Here is a 22,357-nt window from a genome sequence, read left to right as displayed (position 1 = left end):
GCACGCACGCACGCACGCACGCACGCACACACACTTAAAAACGATGTTTGATTTATGCAATGGAACAGTCTTTCACTCTAAAGACAAGGGAAAGCATCAAGGTTTGTGTAATTGAGACAAAAAATTATTAATGGCAGCAGTTATGACTTTCACTTACAATACTAAATTCATTTTAATTCACTTGTTACTTAATCTGACTGGCGTCAGGATGGTAACCACCACCAGGGACGTGCTGGGCCCCTGATTCAGCCCGGGAAAAAGAGTTGTAGAGGCCCTCATTGTGCGCTATAGAGAGAGATCTCTCTCTACAGCGCTGCTGCTACTCAAAGATTTGTGACAAAGTGACAAGCCAGTGGGCCAATTACATGAGTTATATATTTCGTCGTTGTCAGGTGGAAACCTTGAATGTCCAAAACCGTTTGTTTTGTATTTATAATTTTTAAAATGATTTAAACTAGTGAAAACAGCAGATCTACAAGCACACAACACCTCGCACCGCGAGGCGTTGTGTGCTTGTAGATCGGCGTTTTCACTACTTTTGTGTGACGGCCTTGTATGATGAAGCAGCAAAGCAAAGCGAAAAAATTCACAAATTTGAAACAAATTTGAAAGCCCGACAGTGACGATTTACTTTGTTGGCCGCCCAGCCCCCAAAATGGAAAAGGGCCGACATTGTATTTAAATGTTTTCCCTAATGGCCAGCCTGGACCGGCCAGGAATGAACCGGCCGTTCGGGAGTTGTCCCGCTTTTCCCAATGGCCAGCACGTCCCTGACCACCACCATGCTGGTTATGGCAGGGGCTGCACTTTTTCCAGAAGAATTGGAGCAACACCTGCCCTCTGTTCCCCGGTCCTTCCTGCCAGCAAACAAGAGGTGGATGGCTGAGGTGACAGGAGAAACAAACCTCTGTCCACACTGGGAGGATCTCAACTGATGCAAATGAAAATGTGCACTCTCAGTTGAGATCCAACAAGTCATCCACCCCAGTGCCAAAACCTGCCGGGCAAGACTGAAGTCTATTGCCCTTTCTCAATCTGAAGGCAAGGCCCCAACAGTGATGGCAAAATGATTGACTTCGTTGACACCTTGGCCCAAACTGAGGAGCCAGTCAACATTGTTGAGTTGCCAGCTCAAGTTGAGGAGGTGCAAGGGCAGGTTCTCTACTACCTCTCGGGATGGGCAGTGTTTTAAAGATGGGGTGCCATGATTTTCCCCTCTATAAAACATGATTATCTACTATTATGATTATACTAGGAGGAAGAATGTTTCCAAAAAAGTGTACAATAAGAGTTAAAATTATGTTTTTATGTGGCCACACCCACCAGTTCATTGGCATGCGTGGTTGTCATGGTGGGTGGTGACCCAGCTGAAGTTAGCCACACCCACATGTGTTGGGTGAATGGTAATTAGGGGAGGGGTTCATTCTATGATGTAATAAGTATGGGTGTTTTTGGAACGGCACGTCTGACCCAGCAAGTGGCATCCTCCAGCTAAAAACCCAAATAAAAAGAGAATGCATAATTGCTCATAACAACCACACCAGGGGGTCTAATGAAGTACTGTCAACCTCCTAGACACATGAAAACCAGAAAAAGTACAAAACTATGGCACCACCTCTTTAAGTGTCTGAGAAGAAATCCAGAATGCGAGGCATGCAGTGAGTACTGCCTCTCCAGCAGTGCACTGGAGGAGCACAGCTATCATAGCATCCATCCAGAGGCATTGAGGAGCACAGCTATCATAGCATCCATCCAGAGGCATTGAGGAGCACAGCTATCATAGCATCCATCCAGAGGCATTGAGGAGCACAGCTATCATAGCATCCATCCAGAGGCATTGAGGAACACAGCTATCATAGCATCCATCCAGAGGCATTGAGGAGCACAGCTATCATAGCATCCATCCAGAGGCATTGAGGAGCACAGCTATCATAGCATCCATCCAGAGGCATTGAGGAGCACAGCTATCATAGCATCCATCCAGAGGCATTGAGGAGCACAGCTATCATAGCATCCATCCAGAGGCATTGAGGAGCACAGCTATCATAGCATCCATCCAGAGGCATTGAGGAGCACAGCTATCATAGCATCCATCCAGAGGCATTGAGGAGCACAGCTATCATAGCATCCATCCAGAGGCATTGAGGAGCACAGCTATCATAGCATCCATCCAGAGGCATTGAGGACCACAGCTATCATAGCATCCATCCAGAGGCATTGAGGACCACAGCTATCATAGCATCCATCCAGAGGCATTGAGGAGCACAGCTATCATAGCATCCATCCAGAGGCATTGAGGACCACAGCTATCATAGCATCCATCCAGAGGCATTGAGGAGCACAGCTATCATAGCATCCATCCAGAGGCATTGAGGACCACAGCTATCATAGCATCCATCCAGAGGCATTGAGGAGCACAGCTATCATAGCATCCATCCAGAGGCATTGAGGACCACAGCTATCATAGCATCCATCCAGAGGCATTGAGGAGCACAGCTATCATAGCATCCATCCAGAGGCATTGAGGACCACAGCTATCATAGCATCCATCCAGAGGCATTGAGGACCACAGCTATCATAGCATCCATCCAGAGGCATTGAGGAGCACAGCTATCATAGCATCCATCCAGAGGCATTGAGGAGCACAGCTATCATAGCATCCATCCAGAGGCATTGAGGACCACAGCTATCATAGCATCCATCCAGAGGCATTGAGGAGCACAGCTATCATAGCATCCATCCAGAGGCATTGAGGAGCACAGCTATCATAGCATCCATCCAGAGGCATTGAGGACCACAGCTATCATAGCATCCATCCAGAGGCATTGAGGAACACAGCTATCATAGCATCCATCCAGAGGCATTGAGGAGCACAGCTATCATAGCATCCATCCAGAGGCATTGAGGACCACAGCTATCATAGCATCCATCCAGAGGCATTGAGGAGCACAGCTATCATAGCATCCATCCAGAGGCATTGAGGACCACAGCTATCATAGCATCCATCCAGAGGCATTGAGGACCACAGCTATCATAGCATCCATCCAGAGGCATTGAGGAGCACAGCTATCATAGCATCCATCCAGAGGCATTGAGGACCACAGCTATCATAGCATCCATCCAGAGGCATTGAGGACCACAGCTATCATAGCATCCATCCAGAGGCATTGAGGAGCACAGCTATCATAGCATCCATCCAGAGGCATTGAGGACCACAGCTATCATAGCATCCATCCAGAGGCATTGAGGAGCACAGCTATCATAGCATCCATCCAGAGGCATTGAGGACCACAGCTATCATAGCATCCATCCAGAGGCATTGAGGAGCACAGCTATCATAGCATCCATCCAGAGGCATTGAGGAGCACAGCTATCATAGCATCCATCCAGAGGCATTGAGGACCACAGCTATCATAGCATCCATCCAGAGGCATTGAGGAGCACAGCTATCATAGCATCCATCCAGAGGCATTGAGGACCACAGCTATCATAGCATCCATCCAGAGGCATTGAGGAGCACAGCTATCATAGCATCCATCCAGAGGCATTGAGGACCACAGCTATCATAGCATCCATCCAGAGGCATTTCTCACCAGCATCAAGAGTAAGGGGAAACTGGTGCACCCCTCCCAGAAGGTCCATGACCTGCACAAGAGGCTCCATCGCCTAACGGAAGCACAGAAAGAGGAAATGTTCACAAATGAGAAGCCACTGGACCTCATCATGAGCAGGATGGACTCCACCACCACCTGGTTCCCACCATGCCACCGCATGACACGTAAGGTTATCAAGAGACTAGCCACTCTCAGGCCGGACTCACACATGTGCGTGAAACATCTTCTCCGTATCGTCTGAGAATTGTATTTGTTTATTTGTTTATTTAAACAAATGAGGGTGAGGGTGGGAGGGAGTCCAATGCATGGTCAATGGAGGTTGTTTGGTTTTTTGTCGTTGCCGTGTCTCTTGACCAAAAGACAGCCTTCGGTTGAGCAAGAGACACGTCAAAGACAAAAAACCTTCCATTGACAATGCATTGGACTACCCCTCCCCCCCCCCATTCCCCCTCATTCTCAGACGATACGGAGAAGATGTTTTACGCATATGTGTGAGTCCGGCCTCCAACTTCACATGCTCTTAAAGCAAAACGTGGCAGAGGCTGTTGATGTCCGTCAATATGACAGCAGGTCTGCTCTCAGAGCAACCCCAATCCAGTAATCTAGTTTCCCTTATGACAGTAGGAATTTGATTTTGGATTTTTGTTATTTAATTACATAAATATTTGTCATTTTTCTTAAAAAGTATCTTTGAAAAGTCCCTTTTCAAAGATACTTTAATGTCTTCTGAAGAAAAATAAATGAATCAAGAACATTTCCATGTTTTGTGTACTTTTTCCTTTTAACTGCTGAACATTGAGGGTTATTGGATATAATAGTGTTGTGTGACTTGGGTCTATTTCAAATGTTGTTGTGCATTTAAATTGTTTGGTGTGTTGGTAAAATAAATTGTTGGGTTCATGGTAATCACGTGTAATCCACGTGGAGGGTTTTTGATTGAAGAATTTATTAGAAGTTTGCAATAGGAAAAAGTACAGTTTCATAACAGCACAAACCACTGGTACAAGGTCAACTAAAATGAGATCCTAGTAAGCTTTATGGCTTATTTACACAGGAACCACTTTATGTAAAGATACATAAAGTAAAGTGTTGGTAGCCTATACACTTTAAGTGTATTATTTAATGGTCAGATGAAATGCTGGCTGGCACCGCAAAAAAAGTAAAGTGCAATCAGGGGTTTCAACGTTTCCACTACACACTTTATAAAATGGTGTTGCACATTTAACTTTTTCATAGATGTCATAGACTGCCTCATAGTGACATGATTGACAATGATGACAATTTTATGCTGACATGATTCTGACATTATATTGGCTAGCTTAGGTTTTTATACATGTCCACAGCCTACTTGTCTTGTAAGGAATTTTAAAATATAAAAAAGGGGGCACAAACAAACCTTATAGCTACAGTAGTTATGTTGTTATTTTGTTCAAAACAAGCAAGTGTTTAACGTTTTCAATGGGCTATAGTACATTTACTGTAATTGCAAGGCAACAAACTTGCCTACTGTAATTCCTTTCTAGGTTCTCACTTTGTAATAACACTGCCCTGTTAAATCATTGCTTTTAGCTGTGTTCATCTTACACATCACCAAGGTATGGGGCTCTTAAGTCTGACATCATTTTGTAGGCAGAGGAGAACTTTTGGGGCCAAAAGGCCCCAGCACACATGAATCTTTTTTTTTACTATTTTTACTATTTACTAATTTGTCTTCTCTTTCTTGTTGACAGGAAAGTGGTAGCATTATACTTTAGTCGTTATTTGTGTCTCGGATCTGTTGAAATAGCGAGGGACACTTATTGACAATAAATCTGCTTGGAGGTCTGACTACAAAATTATGTCACGGCTTAAAAGCCCCATTGTTTACCAAAGCTCTGGGCCATAGCGTTAGTGAAGTTCTCCACTAACGCTATGACCCAGAGCTACGTTTACCAAAGCTCTGGGCCATAGCGTTAGTGAAGTTCTCCACTAACGCTATGACCAGAGCTAAGTTTACCAAAGCTCTGGGTCATAGCGTTAGTGAAGTTCTCCACTAACGCTATGACCAGAGCTAAGTTTACCAAAGCTCTGGGCCATAGCGTTAGTGAAGTTCTCCACTAACGCTATGACCAGAGCTAAGTTTACCAAAGCTCTGGGTCATAGCGTTAGTGAAGTTCTCCACTAACGCTATGACCAGAGCTAAGTTTACCAAAGCTCTGGGTCATAGCGTTAGTGAAGTTCTCCACTAACGCTATGACCAGAGCTAAGTTTACCAAAGCTCTGGGCCATAGCGTTAGTGAAGTTCTCCACTAACGCTATGACCCAGAGCTAAGTTTACCAAAGCTCTGGGTCATAGCGTTAGTGAAGTTCTCCACTAACGCTATGACCAGAGCTAAGTTTACCACAGCTCTGGGTCATAGCGTTAGTGAAGTTCTCCACTAACGCTATGGACCAGAGCTAAGTTTACCACAGCTCTGGGTCATAGCGTTAGTGAAGTTCTCCACTAACGCTATGACCAGAGCTAAGTTTACCACAGCTCTGGGTCATAGCGTTAGTGAAGTTCTCCACTAACGCTATGACCAGAGCTAAGTTTACCACAGCTCTGGGTCATAGCGTTAGTGAAGTTCTCCACTAACGCTATGACCAGAGCTAAGTTTACCACAGCTCTGGGTCATAGCGTTAGTGAAGTTCTCCACTAACGCTATGACCAGAGCTAAGTTTACCAAAGCTCTGGGTCATAGCGTTAGTGAAGTTCTCCACTAACGCTATGACCAGAGCTAAGTTTACCAAAGCTCTGGGCCATAGCGTTAGTGAAGTTCTCCACTAACGCTATGGCCCAGAGCTAAGTTTACCAAAGCTCTGGGTCATAGCGTTAGTGAAGTTCTCCACTAACGCTATGACCCAGAGCTAAGTTTACCACAGCTCTGGGTCATAGCGTTAGTGAAGTTCTCCACTAACGCTATGACCAGAGCTAAGTTTACCAAAGCTCTGGGCCATAGCGTTAGTGAAGTTCTCCACTAACGCTATGACCCAGAGCTAAGTTTACCAAAGCTCTGGGCCATAGCGTTAGTGAAGTTCTCCACTAACGCTATGACCCAGAGCTAAGTTTACCAAAGCTCTGGGCCATAGCGTTAGTGAAGTTCTCCACTAACGCTATGACCAGAGCTAAGTTTACCAAAGCTCTGGGCCATAGCGTTAGTGAAGTTCTCCACTAACGCTATGACCCAGAGCTAAGTTTACCAAAGCTCTGGGCCATAGCGTTAGTGAAGTTCTCCACTAACGCTATGACCCAGAGCTAAGTTTACCAAAGCTCTGGGTCATAGCGTTAGTGAAGTTCTCCACTAACGCTATGACCCAGAGCTAAGTTTACCAAAGCTCTGGGCCATAGCGTTAGTGAAGTTCTCCACTAACGCTATGACCAGAGCTAAGTTTACCACAGCTCAACAGAATAATATAAACTTAAAGTAAACTGTTAACTCTGACAATTACCCATTACTCAAACGTATAGACCACACAAAGCAATAGATGCTTGGAAAATGTTCAACTTTAAATACTTACCTCTTAGATTAGTATGCTTGCTCCTGCGGTCTGCACAGACTGGGAGCTATAGACCAAATTCACACCACGGCCATCTTGGATCACATGACTTCCTGGGATAGCAGCCTGCATTACAAACCATTGTGAACAATGGAGCGATGGTCCCAAAAAATGAGTTCTATTCAACCATTTTCTTTTGACCAAATTGACAAATGGGCAGATGACAACATCAACATCCCCAAAAGGATTAAATAGATGGGTACATTCACAATATTCATGGTAGTTAGGTTGCAGTGTTATTCTGTACAATGACTTGCTATCTGTGCAGTGTTTGCTCCACTATCATATTAACTATTTGTTAGATTGTTTCTGTTTAATATGCAAAAATCACGATACAGTAATATTAACTATATGATGGCAGAGCAAGCACTAGTCTGCATACTGTAGTAAGGCCTTTGTACAGAGTAACAGTGCAACCTAACTACCATGAATATTGTGGATGTACCCTTCTATTTAATCATTTTGGGGATGTTGATGTTGTCATCTGCCCATTGTCAATTTGGTCAAAAGAAATTGGTTGAACAGAACTCATATTTTGGGGCCATCGCTCCATTGTTCACAATGGTTTGTAGGCTAATGCAGGCTGCTATCCCAGGAAGTCATGTGATCCAAGATGGCCACGGTGTGAATATGGTCTATTCTTCAACGCTGTTTGTTTACAAGACAGTCTTGTGTCTTAACCAGGCTTTCCACAGGTTCTGCAGAAAGCCTGACACGTCTCACGATGACAGCCGAGCTGAGGCAGCCAGAAACGCACTCTGTGCTCATTGGATGCCCCAATAAAATGATACAGTGTGCATGTCAAGAAACAAAGGGTAACAAAAAAAAGTTTTTTATGTCGTTTTATATATCTTTTATATTCCTGAACCGATTGTCTGACAAAGGTAGCAATCAAGAATAAAAAAAAGTGTTCATGTACATTTCCACCCACTGGCACCCAGATCTCATCCAAAGCAATGCAGTTCAAACAACTTCCGGTCCCAGTTTTGGCTCCCATGAGCGTCAATGGCGCCTGCCCGGCCATTTTGGCGACCATACCTTGTTAATAATATATCTTGTCTGATTGGAGGAACCAGGCTTTTATACTTATATACGCTTGGGTTTGTCACCAGCAGAGGTCAGTCATAGACAAGCAGTGTTCAGTGATGTCTCAGTGACAGATCACACTTCTTTGACTTTGGTCCGATTTCATACAAACTCTTTTATTTTTAGGATAATCTAACCAAGCAGTGTTTGATTAAACCAGAGGTCTTCAACAGGGGGTCCGGGACCCCTAGGGGAGTGTCGTAGATTAGAGGTTATCATGATTGATTATGTGTGACGTTATAGAGTAGATCATGTGTTCATTGATTATATGAATATCTAGGTCTGTATGATGATACTAATACTTGATAGTTAGGAGTAGAGAGGTCTTCAGTAGGCCTCAGTAACTATTGTTTTGGTAACGCCTATCTTGTTATGGTACAGCTCGTTCCAGAGGCCTTGAAGCCACACAGTATAATTCTAGTGTCTGACCATTCTTCTTGGCAGAACTCTTTTACCACTGCACAGAGTGTTAACTGTACTTCTGTCCATGATATCATGTTACATAAACGTGACCACCTCATGATTATCGATTGATCTGAATTCCACCACAGGGGGGTCCTCAGAGTTACTACATGGGGTCCTCCAAATCTTTGTGTGATAGAAACCCTTTTCCTCCTTTTTTATATTAACCACTTGCCAAAAATAGCAGATCTACAAGCTCACAACGCCTCGCTGCGAGGCGTTGTGAGCTTGTAGATCAGCTATTTCCGGCAAAGAGGTTTAGTCTAGAGGGGGAAAAGAGCAGACTAAGTACAGATCGTGAAAAGTGAAATGTATTAAGTATGGACGGTTCAAGTGGTTAAATATCTGAAAACACAAACTGACATGAATCCAAAATACACTGATGATTGTGCTGTCAAACAATGAAACTATATGGAATCTATGAAAAAGGTTGTGGGGGTCCCGGGCTCCGGCTTCATCTCTCTCTCAACTAAGGGGTCCTTGGCCTGGAAACGCTGAAGACCCCTGGATTAAACTATAAATATATTGTGTATGTATTTAATGATACTGACCATGGTCAGTATTATGGTCAGTATCTTTCTCTCTCACTCAAACACACACACACACACACACACACACACACACACACACACACACACACACACACACACACACACACACACACACACACACACACACCTAGCAGTCTCACAGTGTGTTGTTGTTAATGAATGTGTATCTTTATCATGTTTTTACTGTATATGTCTGCTGAAATGTACAATAATAAGTAAAGTCTGCCGCTAGCAACTGGTGACGCTGAACAAAATGATAAAACGTGACGTCCTGATTGGCTGCTGAATGAAGCAGGAAGTGAAAGTTTATGGAGTTTCCAGCAGGAAGCACTGATATGTGACCCTCTCAGCAGTGGAAGAATCAGGACTACGTTTTTACCAAGAAGGCTCAAAGAAGGAGAAGACACCCACCCGGAAGTTGGCACACTACGGTCCATGCGCCATGACACTTTTGGGTGGCGGAAGTGGCACCACTAATGTTATTCACCGAACCTCCGGTGCCACTTCCGCCACCCAAAGTGTCATGGCAGATGGCCATGGAGCCTAAAATGACGTCGGTGTCCATTCCTTGTTTGATCTTCCTTGGTTTTTACTGTTGCAAATAAACTTCCTGTATTCAAAATGTTACAATATTAATACCATTTAAATAAACATCCTGTATTCAAAATGTTACAATATTAATACCATTTAAATAAACTTCCTGTATTCAAAATGTTACAATATTAATACCATTTAAATAAACTTCCTGTATTCAAAATGTTACAATATTAATACCATTTAAATAAACTTCCTGTATTCAAAATGTTACAATATTAATACCATTTAAATAAACTTCCTGTATTCAAAATGTTACAATATTAATACCATTTAAAAAGTAAAGTTTTCACATGATCACAGAGGAGTAAAAAGTTATGATATTTGCCTCTGAGATTTAACAGAAATATAAAGAATGTAAACATTTGCACAACAGCTTGATCACATGACCAAGGCATGTTCAGTGAGATGTAATGAGCGTACACTTACTAACACACACACACACACACACACACACACACACACACACACACACACACACACACACACACACACACAGAGAGAGAGAGAGAGAGAGACAGAGAGAGAGAGAGAGAGAGAAGTGAAATCTAAAGAGGCTTGGCTTGGTATTGCGTGACTTAAATGAACATGTCAAAACATGCAGTATTTCCAGCAGCGACGCTGAAACCACACACACACACACACACACACACACACACACACACACACACACACACACACACACACACACACACACACACACACACACACACACAGCTCTCAGTAGAAAGCAGAAGTCATCCAAGGAGAACAGAAAGTTAAAGTTTAGTTTCTGCACAGCAGTGTCGTCTGGAAACCTCATAGAAGTTCACAACTGATACTTTTAACAAGACTAATTTACAAAGTAGCAACAAATATCAGATCTACAAGCTCAGAGTTCAGCTTGTAGGAGGGTTGTTGTTTTGACTACTGTTGTGTGACACTAGAATGATGAATGAAGACATTGATTTATTTATTATGATCAAAAACACCAAGAGTTAAAATATGGAGATATGAGTTTTCTGTTCGACAAAAACTAGGGGGGGGGGGGGGGGGGGAGATTCTCACTCCTTCTCACTCCAACCTTTTAGAAATGTAGTGCTATGATTTTATGTTGTTAACATACATTTTAATGACACCTCATCAAACTTTCAGACATATTTTGGTTGTCAGGACATTGTTATAATGATCATTAGACTCAGATCAATAACCCTCCTATCTCCCTGACTCCCTCCCCAGTCAGATCAATAACCCTCCTATCTCCCTGACTCCCTCCCCAGTCAGATCAATAACCCTCCTATCTCCCTGACTCCCTCCCCATGTCAAAGTTCAGGATTTTAATGAATGTAGAATGATGTGCAGGATGTCATTTGCTGCAAATTATGGTGACTTAATGTAACTGACCAGGTTTAAAACAATATTTGATTTCAAAATACAAATCCTCTCTCACGTCTGCCAGTGTGCCAGTGATCACCCTCCTCTGTGCCAATGTTGGCACCGTGCCTAAGATTGCCTACTGCTGCCATGGTGTCATGTTACTATTTCCACCATTTTGTGTTTTCTTCAAAACACACATTTTGCCACGAGTCCCAGAGATGTGTTCACAAACAGTTACACATTATGTTCTTGTAAGTGTATTTGTATGTATTTATTGCTTTGTTTCTTAATGTAATGTATTCCACTCTCTGCCTGTTTTGTTTTAATGTTTTGTGTGGGGACTGTGGATGTAAAGTAGCATCTTTGCTAAATCAGGTGTATTTATATGTGATGTCCATTAATATGCAGTGTCATGTCTGAATAAACAAATAAATAAAATAAAGTATTATGTGTGGTGTCATGTGATCAAGGATGTTTAAGTCAGGTTTTTCAGATCACATCAAAGTGGGCTCAGATCAAAGTCTGTGGGTCCTGGATAGGCAGCCCGGCCTGGTGGAGGAGACCCACAGTTCTCTAGTTACCACTGAGAGGACACAGTCTGACTGCTGGCTCAGGGGAGAAATGGAACTCTGACCTTTAGTGTCAAACCAAAAACAGGATGGTGTCAAAGGTCATGGTGCCCAGAGACAGGGATCTCCATATATGTGTCCCAGCGCAGCTGACGGCTAGTCATTGCATTTTATCCTCATTTTCATTTTTTCCTCATTTTCATTTCATTTGAAAGCTGGGGATCATAGCTACAAAATGATATATTGGTCGTGGGGATTGACCCAACAGTTTTGAAGATATGGCTTATAGAATGATGAAATACTACTTTTGAGATATTCAAGTTCTAAATAAATGTCTAACCTGCAAATGACCTGACGATCTCTCACATTAATTAAAAAAAAAGTCTTATTGACATGCAGAGTTAAGCTCTGGCGTTTAAGTGAAATGTAGCCTAGATATTTTGAGATGCATTTGTGGCTTTTTTCATTTAAAAAAAATAAAAAGTCAGATTAGCAGTAGTGAAAAACCCTGCCTTCCGAAATGACTGCCCCTCAGTCACGCTGCATCACATGGAGATAAAAGGGATTGTATGTATGATGTCAGAAGTCATAGACGTCACAGGACTTTCACATAATGAATAACTGAGTCAGCATGTTTGGGGTCTCACAGCAATATCTCCATACAGTACTTGGATCTCCATATATGGGTACCATGGGTCTCCATATATGGGTAACTGGTCCGATATACATCACTGGCCAGATGGCCAAGACATGGCGCGACCTCGCCCTGTAGGGCAAGGTCGCTTGTCGCCCTTAAGCTTACTGGTATTAACATACTCTACCATACAGATTGTATAAGTTATATTGTATTAACATACTCTACCATACAGATTGTATAAGTTATATTGTATTAACATACTCTACCATACAGATTGTATAAGTTATATTGTATTAACATACTCTACCATACAGATTGTATAAGTTATATTGTATTAACATACTCTACCATACAGATTGTATAAGTTATATTGTATTAACATACTCTACCATACATATTGTATAAGTTATATTGTATTAACATACTCTACCATACAGATTGTATAAATTTTATTGTATTAACATACTCTACCATACAGATTGTATAAGTTATATTGTATTAACATACTCTACCATACAGATTGTATAAGTTATATTGTATTAACATACTCTACCATACAGATTGTATAAGTTATATTGTATTAACATACTCTACCATACAGATTGTATAAGTTATATTAAGTATATATTCACTAAGTTACATAAAACCAACTTTAACGTTGCTTTTCCTTGAAAACTCCTGAGTGTGGTCTTCTGGAGACAGATGATGTAAGGCCGTATCTTTAATCTGATTGGCTGGTTCTTCTAAAGAACACGCCCTCCTCCCTCCTTCTCCTGTCAGACTGCAGAACGCCAGTCCAGGAACAACAGCTGATTATTATTATTATTCATCTCTTCTGTTAAAAACTTACATTCTATTTACATTAAATTCAGTCCAGTTCAGATCAGATCAGATCAGATCAGTGATGATGAAGATTCCAGCCACCCTCCTCATCCTCTCCTCTGTACTTGGTGTCAGAGCCATGCCAGGATGTAAGTATAAATATATTTGTTTTATATAAAATATATTTATATTTATATTTGTATTTACTGTTATAATCCCACGCTGTAAGTGTAATCAAAATAATGTCTACTGTATGTCGGGTGGAAACCTCATATTCAAACCTCATGTGGGTTTCCCAAAGTGATTTTAGCCCATCGTAGCTCACACATGGTCATAGAGACCAAGCCCCGATCGTCATGTTCCTGTGTTTACATGGGTTCGGGCAGAGCAACTTATTTAGCCCCCTACAACTACACCATCATTCAGATTTCACAAACAAAGTGCTTAATAAAGTCTCACTCCTGTCTAAATACGGTACATTCTATAATTACCCATATCCTCTGTGTTCTTTAATAAGAAGCCTTTTTATCCGATCACTGTCTGTTTATCTCAGTGGGGTTGGTGCGCATGGGGAACGCCAGGAAATACATGGGAAAACAGAACGCGATCGGATAAAAAGGCTTCTTATTAAAGAACACTGAGGATGCGGGTAATTATAGAAAGCCGTATCGGGAGTGAGACTTTATTAAGCACTTTGTTTGTAAAATCTGAATTTTGGTGCAGTTGTAGGGGGCTAGATAAGTCGCTCTGTCTGAACCCATGTAAACACAGGAACATGACGATCGGGGCTTGGTCTCTACGACCATGCGTGAGCTACGATGGGCTAAAATCGCTTTGGGAAACCCGGCCATTATCAGTGGTGTAAAGTAACTATAAAGTACGAGTTGAGGAATTTGTACTTTACTTGAGTATTTCAATACTTTTACTTCTACTCCACTACATCTCAGAGGCAAATGTTGTACTTTTACTCCACTACATTTATTTGAGCACTTTAGTTACTACTAACTTTGTAGATTTTGATTATTATTATTACAAAACATACACTAACCACTTCAGCCCTATATACATTTTGTCCATTTGAACATAGCGGATCTACAAGCTCACAATGATTGTGAGCTTATAGAGCTGCTATTTTTAAAAGATGTCTTTACACTTGACATAATGAGCACTTTCTACTTTTGTACTTTAAAGGAGTACTTCACTCCTAAAATAACTTTTTTTTCTATTGATTACTCATGCCATGGAGACTTGAGTTCAATAATATATTTTTTTATTTGTCGTATTCCTAGGACAAAAATTGGATTATAGTAAATTTACCCCTATTGATTCCAGATGGGGACCCGGATGCATTTGGATCCCCATCTGGAATTAATAGGGGTAACATTATTGTAATCAAAATATTGTCTTAGGTATGCGACAAAAAACTAAAAGTATTATTGAACTCAAGTCTCCATGGTGTGAGTAATCAATAGAAAAAAAGTCATTTTGGGGGTGAACTACTCCTTCAAGTACAGTTTTGATACCAATACTTTTGTACTTTTACTCAAGTACATTTTGAATTCCAGACTTTTACTTGTAACAAAGTACTTCTACATTGTAGTATTGATACTTTTACTTAAGTAAAACATTTGAGTACTTTTTCCACCAGTGATCATTATGTCCAAAACCGTTTATTCTGCAGGATTCAAATTATTTTTATAGCAGATCTACAAGCTCAACACGTGTCACATCTCGACACGTTTGTTGCTATTTGAAAAAAAAAGGAAACAAAGTTATAATATGGAGATAAGAGGTTTCTGCCCGACAGCAACAATATGCTTTTATAGTCGTATTATAAAATATATATTTATTATGTAGGCTACTGTGATTTAACATTTATTACATCAAATTATATTTATACATGTAATAATCAATAAATGGACATCATTACAGCCATAGGATTCAGTGTGGTTAAAATGTTTCACAGAAACCTTTGATTCATGATTATTCAACCTTATAACGACCCAGGATAGTTTAACATTATGATGTGATAATGTATCATTGTCGCCTTGAAGACCTTTTTGTTTTATTTAATATAATGTGTTTTCTCTCCAGTCTTCCATGAGGATATTAGTGTATCTGGCTGTTCATATCCAGATAAAAACACTGATGCAGAGAAGATGTATGGAGTGGATGGAGAAGTGTTGATGTACGCTGACTTCAACAAAGGGAAGAGGGTGTTTCCTCAGCCTGGCTTCATTGATCCAATCACCTACCAGGGAGATTTTAATGATGAGTTGGCTCAGCAGGAGACCTGCAAAGCTGACCTGAAGACTTGTCTCTCTGTCTACAAGAACCCACCAGTGAAACTAGGTACAGAAATACAGACTGTGAATATGAACACAACAATTATTATTATTATCTAACACAACTGTTGAGCATACACTATTTGACATAAATGAAAATGTTTATAAATTATATTAAACATTTATGTTTTTATGTTGAAATGTTATAAGGTTTGGTAGCACTTTATAATGAAGTACCTCAATAAAGGCTAATTAACAGCTAATAAGGCATATTAACAATTAATTAACTCTTATTCAAACATTATTAAACCGTAATTAACGAGTTAATTATAATGAATTAACAACTAATTAAACACTTATAAGATACTTATTAACCTTAATATGTGCTTATACATCTTAATAAGGCAATAATAAGGGGGGTAGTGTATTTATGAGATACTTAATCGTTATGTGCTTATAAGTTCTTAATTAATAGTTATAAATGTATTATAATACTATTTAGATTTATAAATGGTTAATAAGACTTAATTAATAATTATTAGTCCCCTTATGGGAAACTTAATATCCGTTGAGTCCTAATTGTGCATTTAGAAACCCTTTACTATGCACTTATTATGAGATCAATTAACACTAACAAATCCTTAATAAAATCTTTATTATAACAGTATAAACAACAACAAGTCATTAATTAAGCCTTTATTAACACTTTATTAGGCAATTTAAAGCCACCTATTCTAAAGTGGGAACACATCGGGTACACCCGCCACTCTGACATGTCTCCTTTCCGACATGTCAGAGTGGCGGCCTGGCGGGTGTACCCATAGGAATCAGAATTACTCTTTATATGGGCATAAAAAGTATGTCATGTGACATCACTTCCTGTACAGACAGTCAGACAGACAGCCATTGACTCCGGCCTAACAATGGCTACTGTCTATGACGGTAGTCCCATATGACATGATGGACTGGACTATCTCCATATATAGTGTTCTCCACATCTCCATGTTTAGGCCAAACAGATTCGCTCCGATCATTTCTCCATGTATAGGTCCAAATGCCCAATGTTGAGCTTGACAACGAAACGTTCTTAAAACAGCCGCCCCCATATTTACTTTAGAAAATATGTTAAATTCTAAGAACGTTTCGAGTACCGGTTTGATACAAGAGCGAATAAGCGCTACACTTCTGGAATCCTGTGGGTCGACTTAAAGTTGGATCCAGGCCTAATAACTTTATCTGGCCGCCCCGTTGCCACCTCCTTGTTACATTTTCTTTTCTCCAGGTGGATGGACATTCTTTCATGGACATCCTTTCATAGGTGATCTAAGTCCAGCCGCCCGTATCAGATCGGAGGAGGATACCGCACATTGTACCTCATCCACCCTTTCTTCTCTCTCCTTTTGGTATCTTTATCCTCCTCCTCCTTTTTTTCTTTTTCATTCTTCTCTTTTTTTGTCTTTCTTAGTCTTGTGTATCCTTCTCTTTTTTTGTCTTTCTTAGTCTTGTGTACTTCCTGTACAGTCGGACGGACAGAAGGTCAGACAAGCGACAAGGTTTTTCAGGGTAAATGCGACCTTCGGTCGCAACAATGAATGTACAATGAATGAATGTATGAATGAACAACGGTATATTGTTCGGCTGTGGATTATTGGTCTTACTCTGTTCCGTGGTGGGCTGACCCTGGGTCAGCTGCATAGTAACTATTATAATATGTCTCTGTATATTTGTGTCTACAGAGGAACCTCAACTCTCCATCTACCACAGAGACCATGTTGAGCTGGGAGTGGTCAACACCCTCATCTGTCATGTGATTGGCTTCTACCCTGCTCCAGTGAGCATCAGCTGGACCAGGAACACCCTCAACCTGACCAATGACATCACAGCCAGCATCCCCCTCTTCAACAGAAGAGACGTGTCCTTCAGCCAGTTCTCCAGCCTGAAGTTCACTCCAGAGCAGGGAGACATCTACAGCTGTACGGTCAACCACCAATCACTGAGCAGCCCTGAGACCGTGATGTGGGGTAAGACTGTCCTGTCATGATAAATTATTTTCACAAACAGCACACGCGTGTGCAAATTCTCTGGTGTATAGCCTGGTCGTGATGTCATCACAATTGTGACTCCCTCACTTCACCACTAAGATACCCTACCTGACAAAATACTTCCAAAACGTCAAAGATATCCACAATTACAACCAGAGGCAGCTCCACAGATCATGTTCAACCCAGATTCGGCTCAAATAAAGGGTCAAATTTGTACTCCTGCAAAACCACTAAAATGTGGAATGCCCTAACAAAGGCCTTAAAGGAGTGTACATCCATCTTTAAAACCACTCTGAAAAAACACTTACAGGCGTCTGGCACTCGAAACTGGCAACAATAAATCTAACCTTCCCCTCCTCCTGATCCTTTTTAAACAACTGTTTTTCTGATATCTACTCATACTGTGTTCTATATGTCTGTCATCAATGTTCCAGCGGAGAAGGATCTCTGAGTCTCCTTTCAGTTAACCGTATCTGTGAACTGTAAGCTGTAATTTGTCTTGGGCTTTCACCCCTGCTGCAGCCACACATAAAACATCAACAACAAAAAACATAATAGAAATATATACAGGGGGGACACAACATTACACAGTGCACAAATAGTAGTTAATCTAATCTCACAATCAATGCCGTTTCAGAACCTCGTCTAACATTCTAGTTGACGCCGGTACAAATTATTTTTTAAACCTAATATAATTCCATTTAGTTTCACTATATCTTCTGCCAGAGGGCAGAATTACAAATTCTCCATGTAAAACATGGGTAACATCACTAAATATTGTTTGAGCCTGTCTTAGTGCAGCCTGCTCATAAATAGACTGCAAAGAGGGGACACTGGATGAAAAGAGAGATTATCTGACATATACTGGTAGAGTATATGACCCATTTTGTACCAGTATACTGGGCATATACCCACATTATTGGAAGTTTTCAGTTCAAGAGATTTTCAGGCATATTCCCCTGATATTCTGCCCCCAGCTAGACAAAGGCACAGCAGGGTGTGCCTTTGTGTGCCTTTGTCTAGCTGGGGACAGAATATCACCTATTATTTGCAGTTTACAGGGGAATATGCCTGAAAATCTCTTGAACTGAAAACGTCCAATTATGTGGGTATATGCCCAGTATACTGGTACAAAATTGGTCATATACTCTACCAGTATATGTCAGATAATCTCTCTTTTCACCCAGTGGGAGTTGTCTTAAGGTGCCTCCACACCGAAAATACTACAGGAGACTCTTTCTAACTGTTCAGACTGCAAAGAACTGCAAAAAACTAAGCACATTTTATTCCAGCCAACTGTACGCTGACTGTAGTTACTGTACGCAGTTTTGTGCATGCGCACTGTGTTGCCAGGTGTGTTTGTTATAGGCGACTTTGATCCTGTTTTCCTATAATGTTGCTAGTTGTGGGTTACTTTTGTTTGGGCTTGTTTATGATGATGTGTAGTTGCCTATTTGGCTTTGCTTTCAACATTCTTTTATGTTGAGATTGTGAATATGCTATTTAGTTAAAATGTGCGATGGGAAAATGTGTCTGGCTTATTTAGACTTGGTTTTACAGCAGTAGCAAACTAAAGGTCCACTCTACAACTCCCTCAATTCCTACCGACGGCCAGGGGCGACTCAACAAAACTGGGAAAGTCCAGTCTTCCAGTTTTCCGTCGATATCGTTCCCGACCCGCTGCCGAGTCATGAATAATAACAATAATATAAAACTTAATTTGTATAGCACCTTTCATGGTATGAAATGCAGCTCAAAGCGCTTTACAGAGCAACACAAGTAGGGGGCGTCCGGTGGCCTACTGGTCAAGGCGCATACCACATAGGCACCGCCACATAGGCATGGTTGCCGTGGCGTCGCCGGTTCGATTCCCAATCCGGAGGACCTTTACCGCATGTCATTCCCCATCTCTCTCTATACTATCAATAAAGGCATAAAAAATAAGACAAAAAATTTAACCACAAGTGCTTAACACTTATGTTGCAATGATTTTTTCTCTTCAATGTCCCGCGATGCCATTGTCTCAATAGACCTCCATGTAATTTATAGTGCACGGATCGTGCTCGCCCATGCCTAGATGATGCACCACGTGTGTGTACACTGTTCACAGCTTTCAAACAAAAAAATCCGCTTGGAAATCCATTCAGGCATTCATGATTTAGCAGCCATTATGTTTTCTTCAGATGTAAACAAACATGGCTGCCATGTTTGAAAGAATGGGTTGGTATGGGGGTTAAACATGCAATTTCGCGATCACGATCATGCCTAATACATTTCTGGAAGTCAAAAAAAAAAATCTTCAAAAACGGCCCAAACTCAGGAAACTCGGGGTTGGCACAGGGGTGGTACCAATACAAACTCGGGAAACTCGGGGTTGGCACCACAGAAAAAAAATACACATGATTACAATAAAGCAGAAAAAATAAAAAGTTAACATAAAACATTGAAGAAAATGTAAAACATCAGTAAGGACACAACCATGAAAGAAAAAGATTTTCAGAACAGTGCGGACATCAATAGCAGCTCAGGGATTTAAAATTCAGCTAAAAGCAAGAGTAAAGAAATAGGTGTTGTGCTGTGCTTTAAAGCTATCCACAGAGGCTGCCTGACTCTTAGGTGTAGTGGGAGTTTATTCCAAGCTGTCGGTCCGTAGAAGCAGAAAGCTGCTGCTCCATATTTTTTATGTGTCATTGTAGGCACATTGAGTAGGTCTGCACTAGAAGACATAATACCACCTGATAATAAGGGGATGGACATTAACTCTCCCAACGCTTTGAACGTTCACGTTCGCCCGATTTCGCAAGACCTCTCCGCCAATACGGCGCTCGTTCGGTTCGTTCGTCTGATGACTGTAAGCTGATGAGGGGTCGCGCGGCCGTTTACTGTAAACACATTTTCCGCGGTGATGGTGTAAAAAATCCATTATGCGTTAGATCAACGGAGAACAATTCACTTCCTTGTTGATTTCCTCTGGCTGTAAGGCTCTGTGGCCAGTGACTGGTCTTCTTCTTCTTCAACACATAACAGGCAAATTCACATTCATTCTCGCATGGTCTGCTGCCTGGCAGACCAAAGTGCACTATTGCACAACCAAAAAAATAAATAAAAATAAAATAAATGTCTGTCTGTCTATCTACTATAACGTCGCAAAGGTAAGCCGCTTTTTGATGGCACCAGACCCAATAAATAAATAAATAATCTGGCAGTAGGAGAGTTAAGGTCCCTCAACCTCTTAATTAAGAGATGTGGCTGTGTTTTATTAAATGCTGAACTGAAATCTATGAGAAGGCGTGCGTAAACTTTGTTCTTTTTCTTATTGTCCAAGTGTTTCAAAGGAAAATAATCCAAGGCCAAAACTGCATCCTCTTTACCCCTGTTAAACTGAAAAGTATCTAATGAACAACCAACCGCTGCCTTCAGTAAACTGATAATGATTTTTTCAAAACACTTCATAATCACTGAAGTCAAAGCGACTGGGCGGTAGTCATTATTCTCCTTACAGCATGGCTTTTGGGGAACAGGGATTATAATGGAGTCTTTCCAGGTGGATGGAACAGTCCAGTGATTTTTGGTAGATGGGACATCAAGCCTCTGCCAGTTCCTGGCTGCATGAATGCAGCAACCGGCCACATATCCCATCTGGACCAGAGGCCTTCCGGGGACATGTGTGCAAACATCCTCTGAACTTCATGTTGATCCACAGTGATTCCCAGATCACTGTGTTTGGGTACAGACTCTAGTAGCCTACAGCATTTTGTACCTGCAAGAAGTCAGCTGTTTCGATTTTCGAACCTTGCATAAAAGTTCTTTAGTTCATTGGCCTTTTCCTTTTCATTTCATAGTAGTTTCCTATGCAAACTTCTAATAAATACTTTGTGCATATGTGTGTGTGTGTGTGTGTGTGTGTGTGTGTGTGTGTGTGTGTGTGTGTGTGTGTGTGTGTGTGTGTGTGTGTGTGTGTGTGTGTGTGTGTGTGTGTATCTCTCCAGATGTGGATGACCACACCCCAGCTCCTCCCAGCATGGGTCCAGATGTGTTCTGTGGAGCGGGGCTGACCATCGCTCTGCTGGGGGTTGCAATGGGAACCTTCTTCCTCATCAAAGGAAATCAATGCAACTAAAATAATCATGAAATATCAATGTAAAGATCCTGCCCACATGTTACATAATGTGGTTTAAATGCATAGATAGCTAAGCTTGCCCAAGAGCATATCATGATTTACGATGTCAAATGCTTTTGAAGATCCATGCTGTAGAACTTAACCATATCTATGTCTTTCCTAATTTGATTAGTTAGATGGAATAGGAGAATGAGATTTTACAAAACCGGATTCTGAAATTGTAATTTATAATTGTTTCTATTATCTTTTATACTGAATGGAGATAAGATGCAGTAAACCTTCCTTACAATAATGTGTTATAAGCTAAGGGTTTAATCTGCTATGTTTGTTAAATGGGTTAAAACTAAACAAATAAAATAAAACTACATACAGTGTAAATGTTCTGCTGACCTGTATATCTTTGAAGTATTGCAGGCTTTGAGCTTCAGCTGTACATCTTCCTTGGATCATTCATTAAAAGGAAAAGCTTCATTCTGGACTAATTCTATTGTCTCCACCAGCCGAAGGCATGGGGGAGAGTATGTTTTCCCCTTCATCCGTCCGTGTGTCCGTGCGTGCGTGCGTCCGTGCGTGCGTCCGTGTGTCCTCGCAGTTTATGTGCACCTAATCTCAGTCGCCGTTGGCCCGGTCGCTGCCAAAGTGA

General features: G+C 41.2%; 1 protein-coding gene across 1 annotated transcript; it reads left to right on the top strand.

Moving 5' to 3' along the window:
* Positions 1-755: 755 nt before the first annotated feature.
* LOC308282452 (H-2 class II histocompatibility antigen, A-U alpha chain-like) lies at positions 756-21,714 on the top strand (the record flags this gene model as incomplete). Its single annotated transcript, XM_080722798.1, has 6 exons — positions 756-887; positions 3,634-3,778; positions 13,318-13,416; positions 15,362-15,619; positions 17,289-17,573; positions 21,584-21,714. The coding sequence occupies 6 exons, from the start codon at positions 756-758 to the stop codon at positions 21,712-21,714; spliced, it is 1,050 nt and encodes a 349-aa protein (XP_080578924.1).
* Between the last annotated feature and the right edge of the window lie 643 nt (positions 21,715-22,357).

The sequence above is a fragment of the Nannobrachium achirus genome (assembly GCF_963921795.1).
Source record: "Nannobrachium achirus genome assembly, chromosome: 3".
In the NCBI taxonomy this organism is placed as follows: Eukaryota; Metazoa; Chordata; class Actinopteri; order Myctophiformes; family Myctophidae; genus Nannobrachium; species Nannobrachium achirus.
Note: the sequence above shows the minus strand (reverse complement) of the source record. Positions and strands in the feature narration are given on the sequence as shown.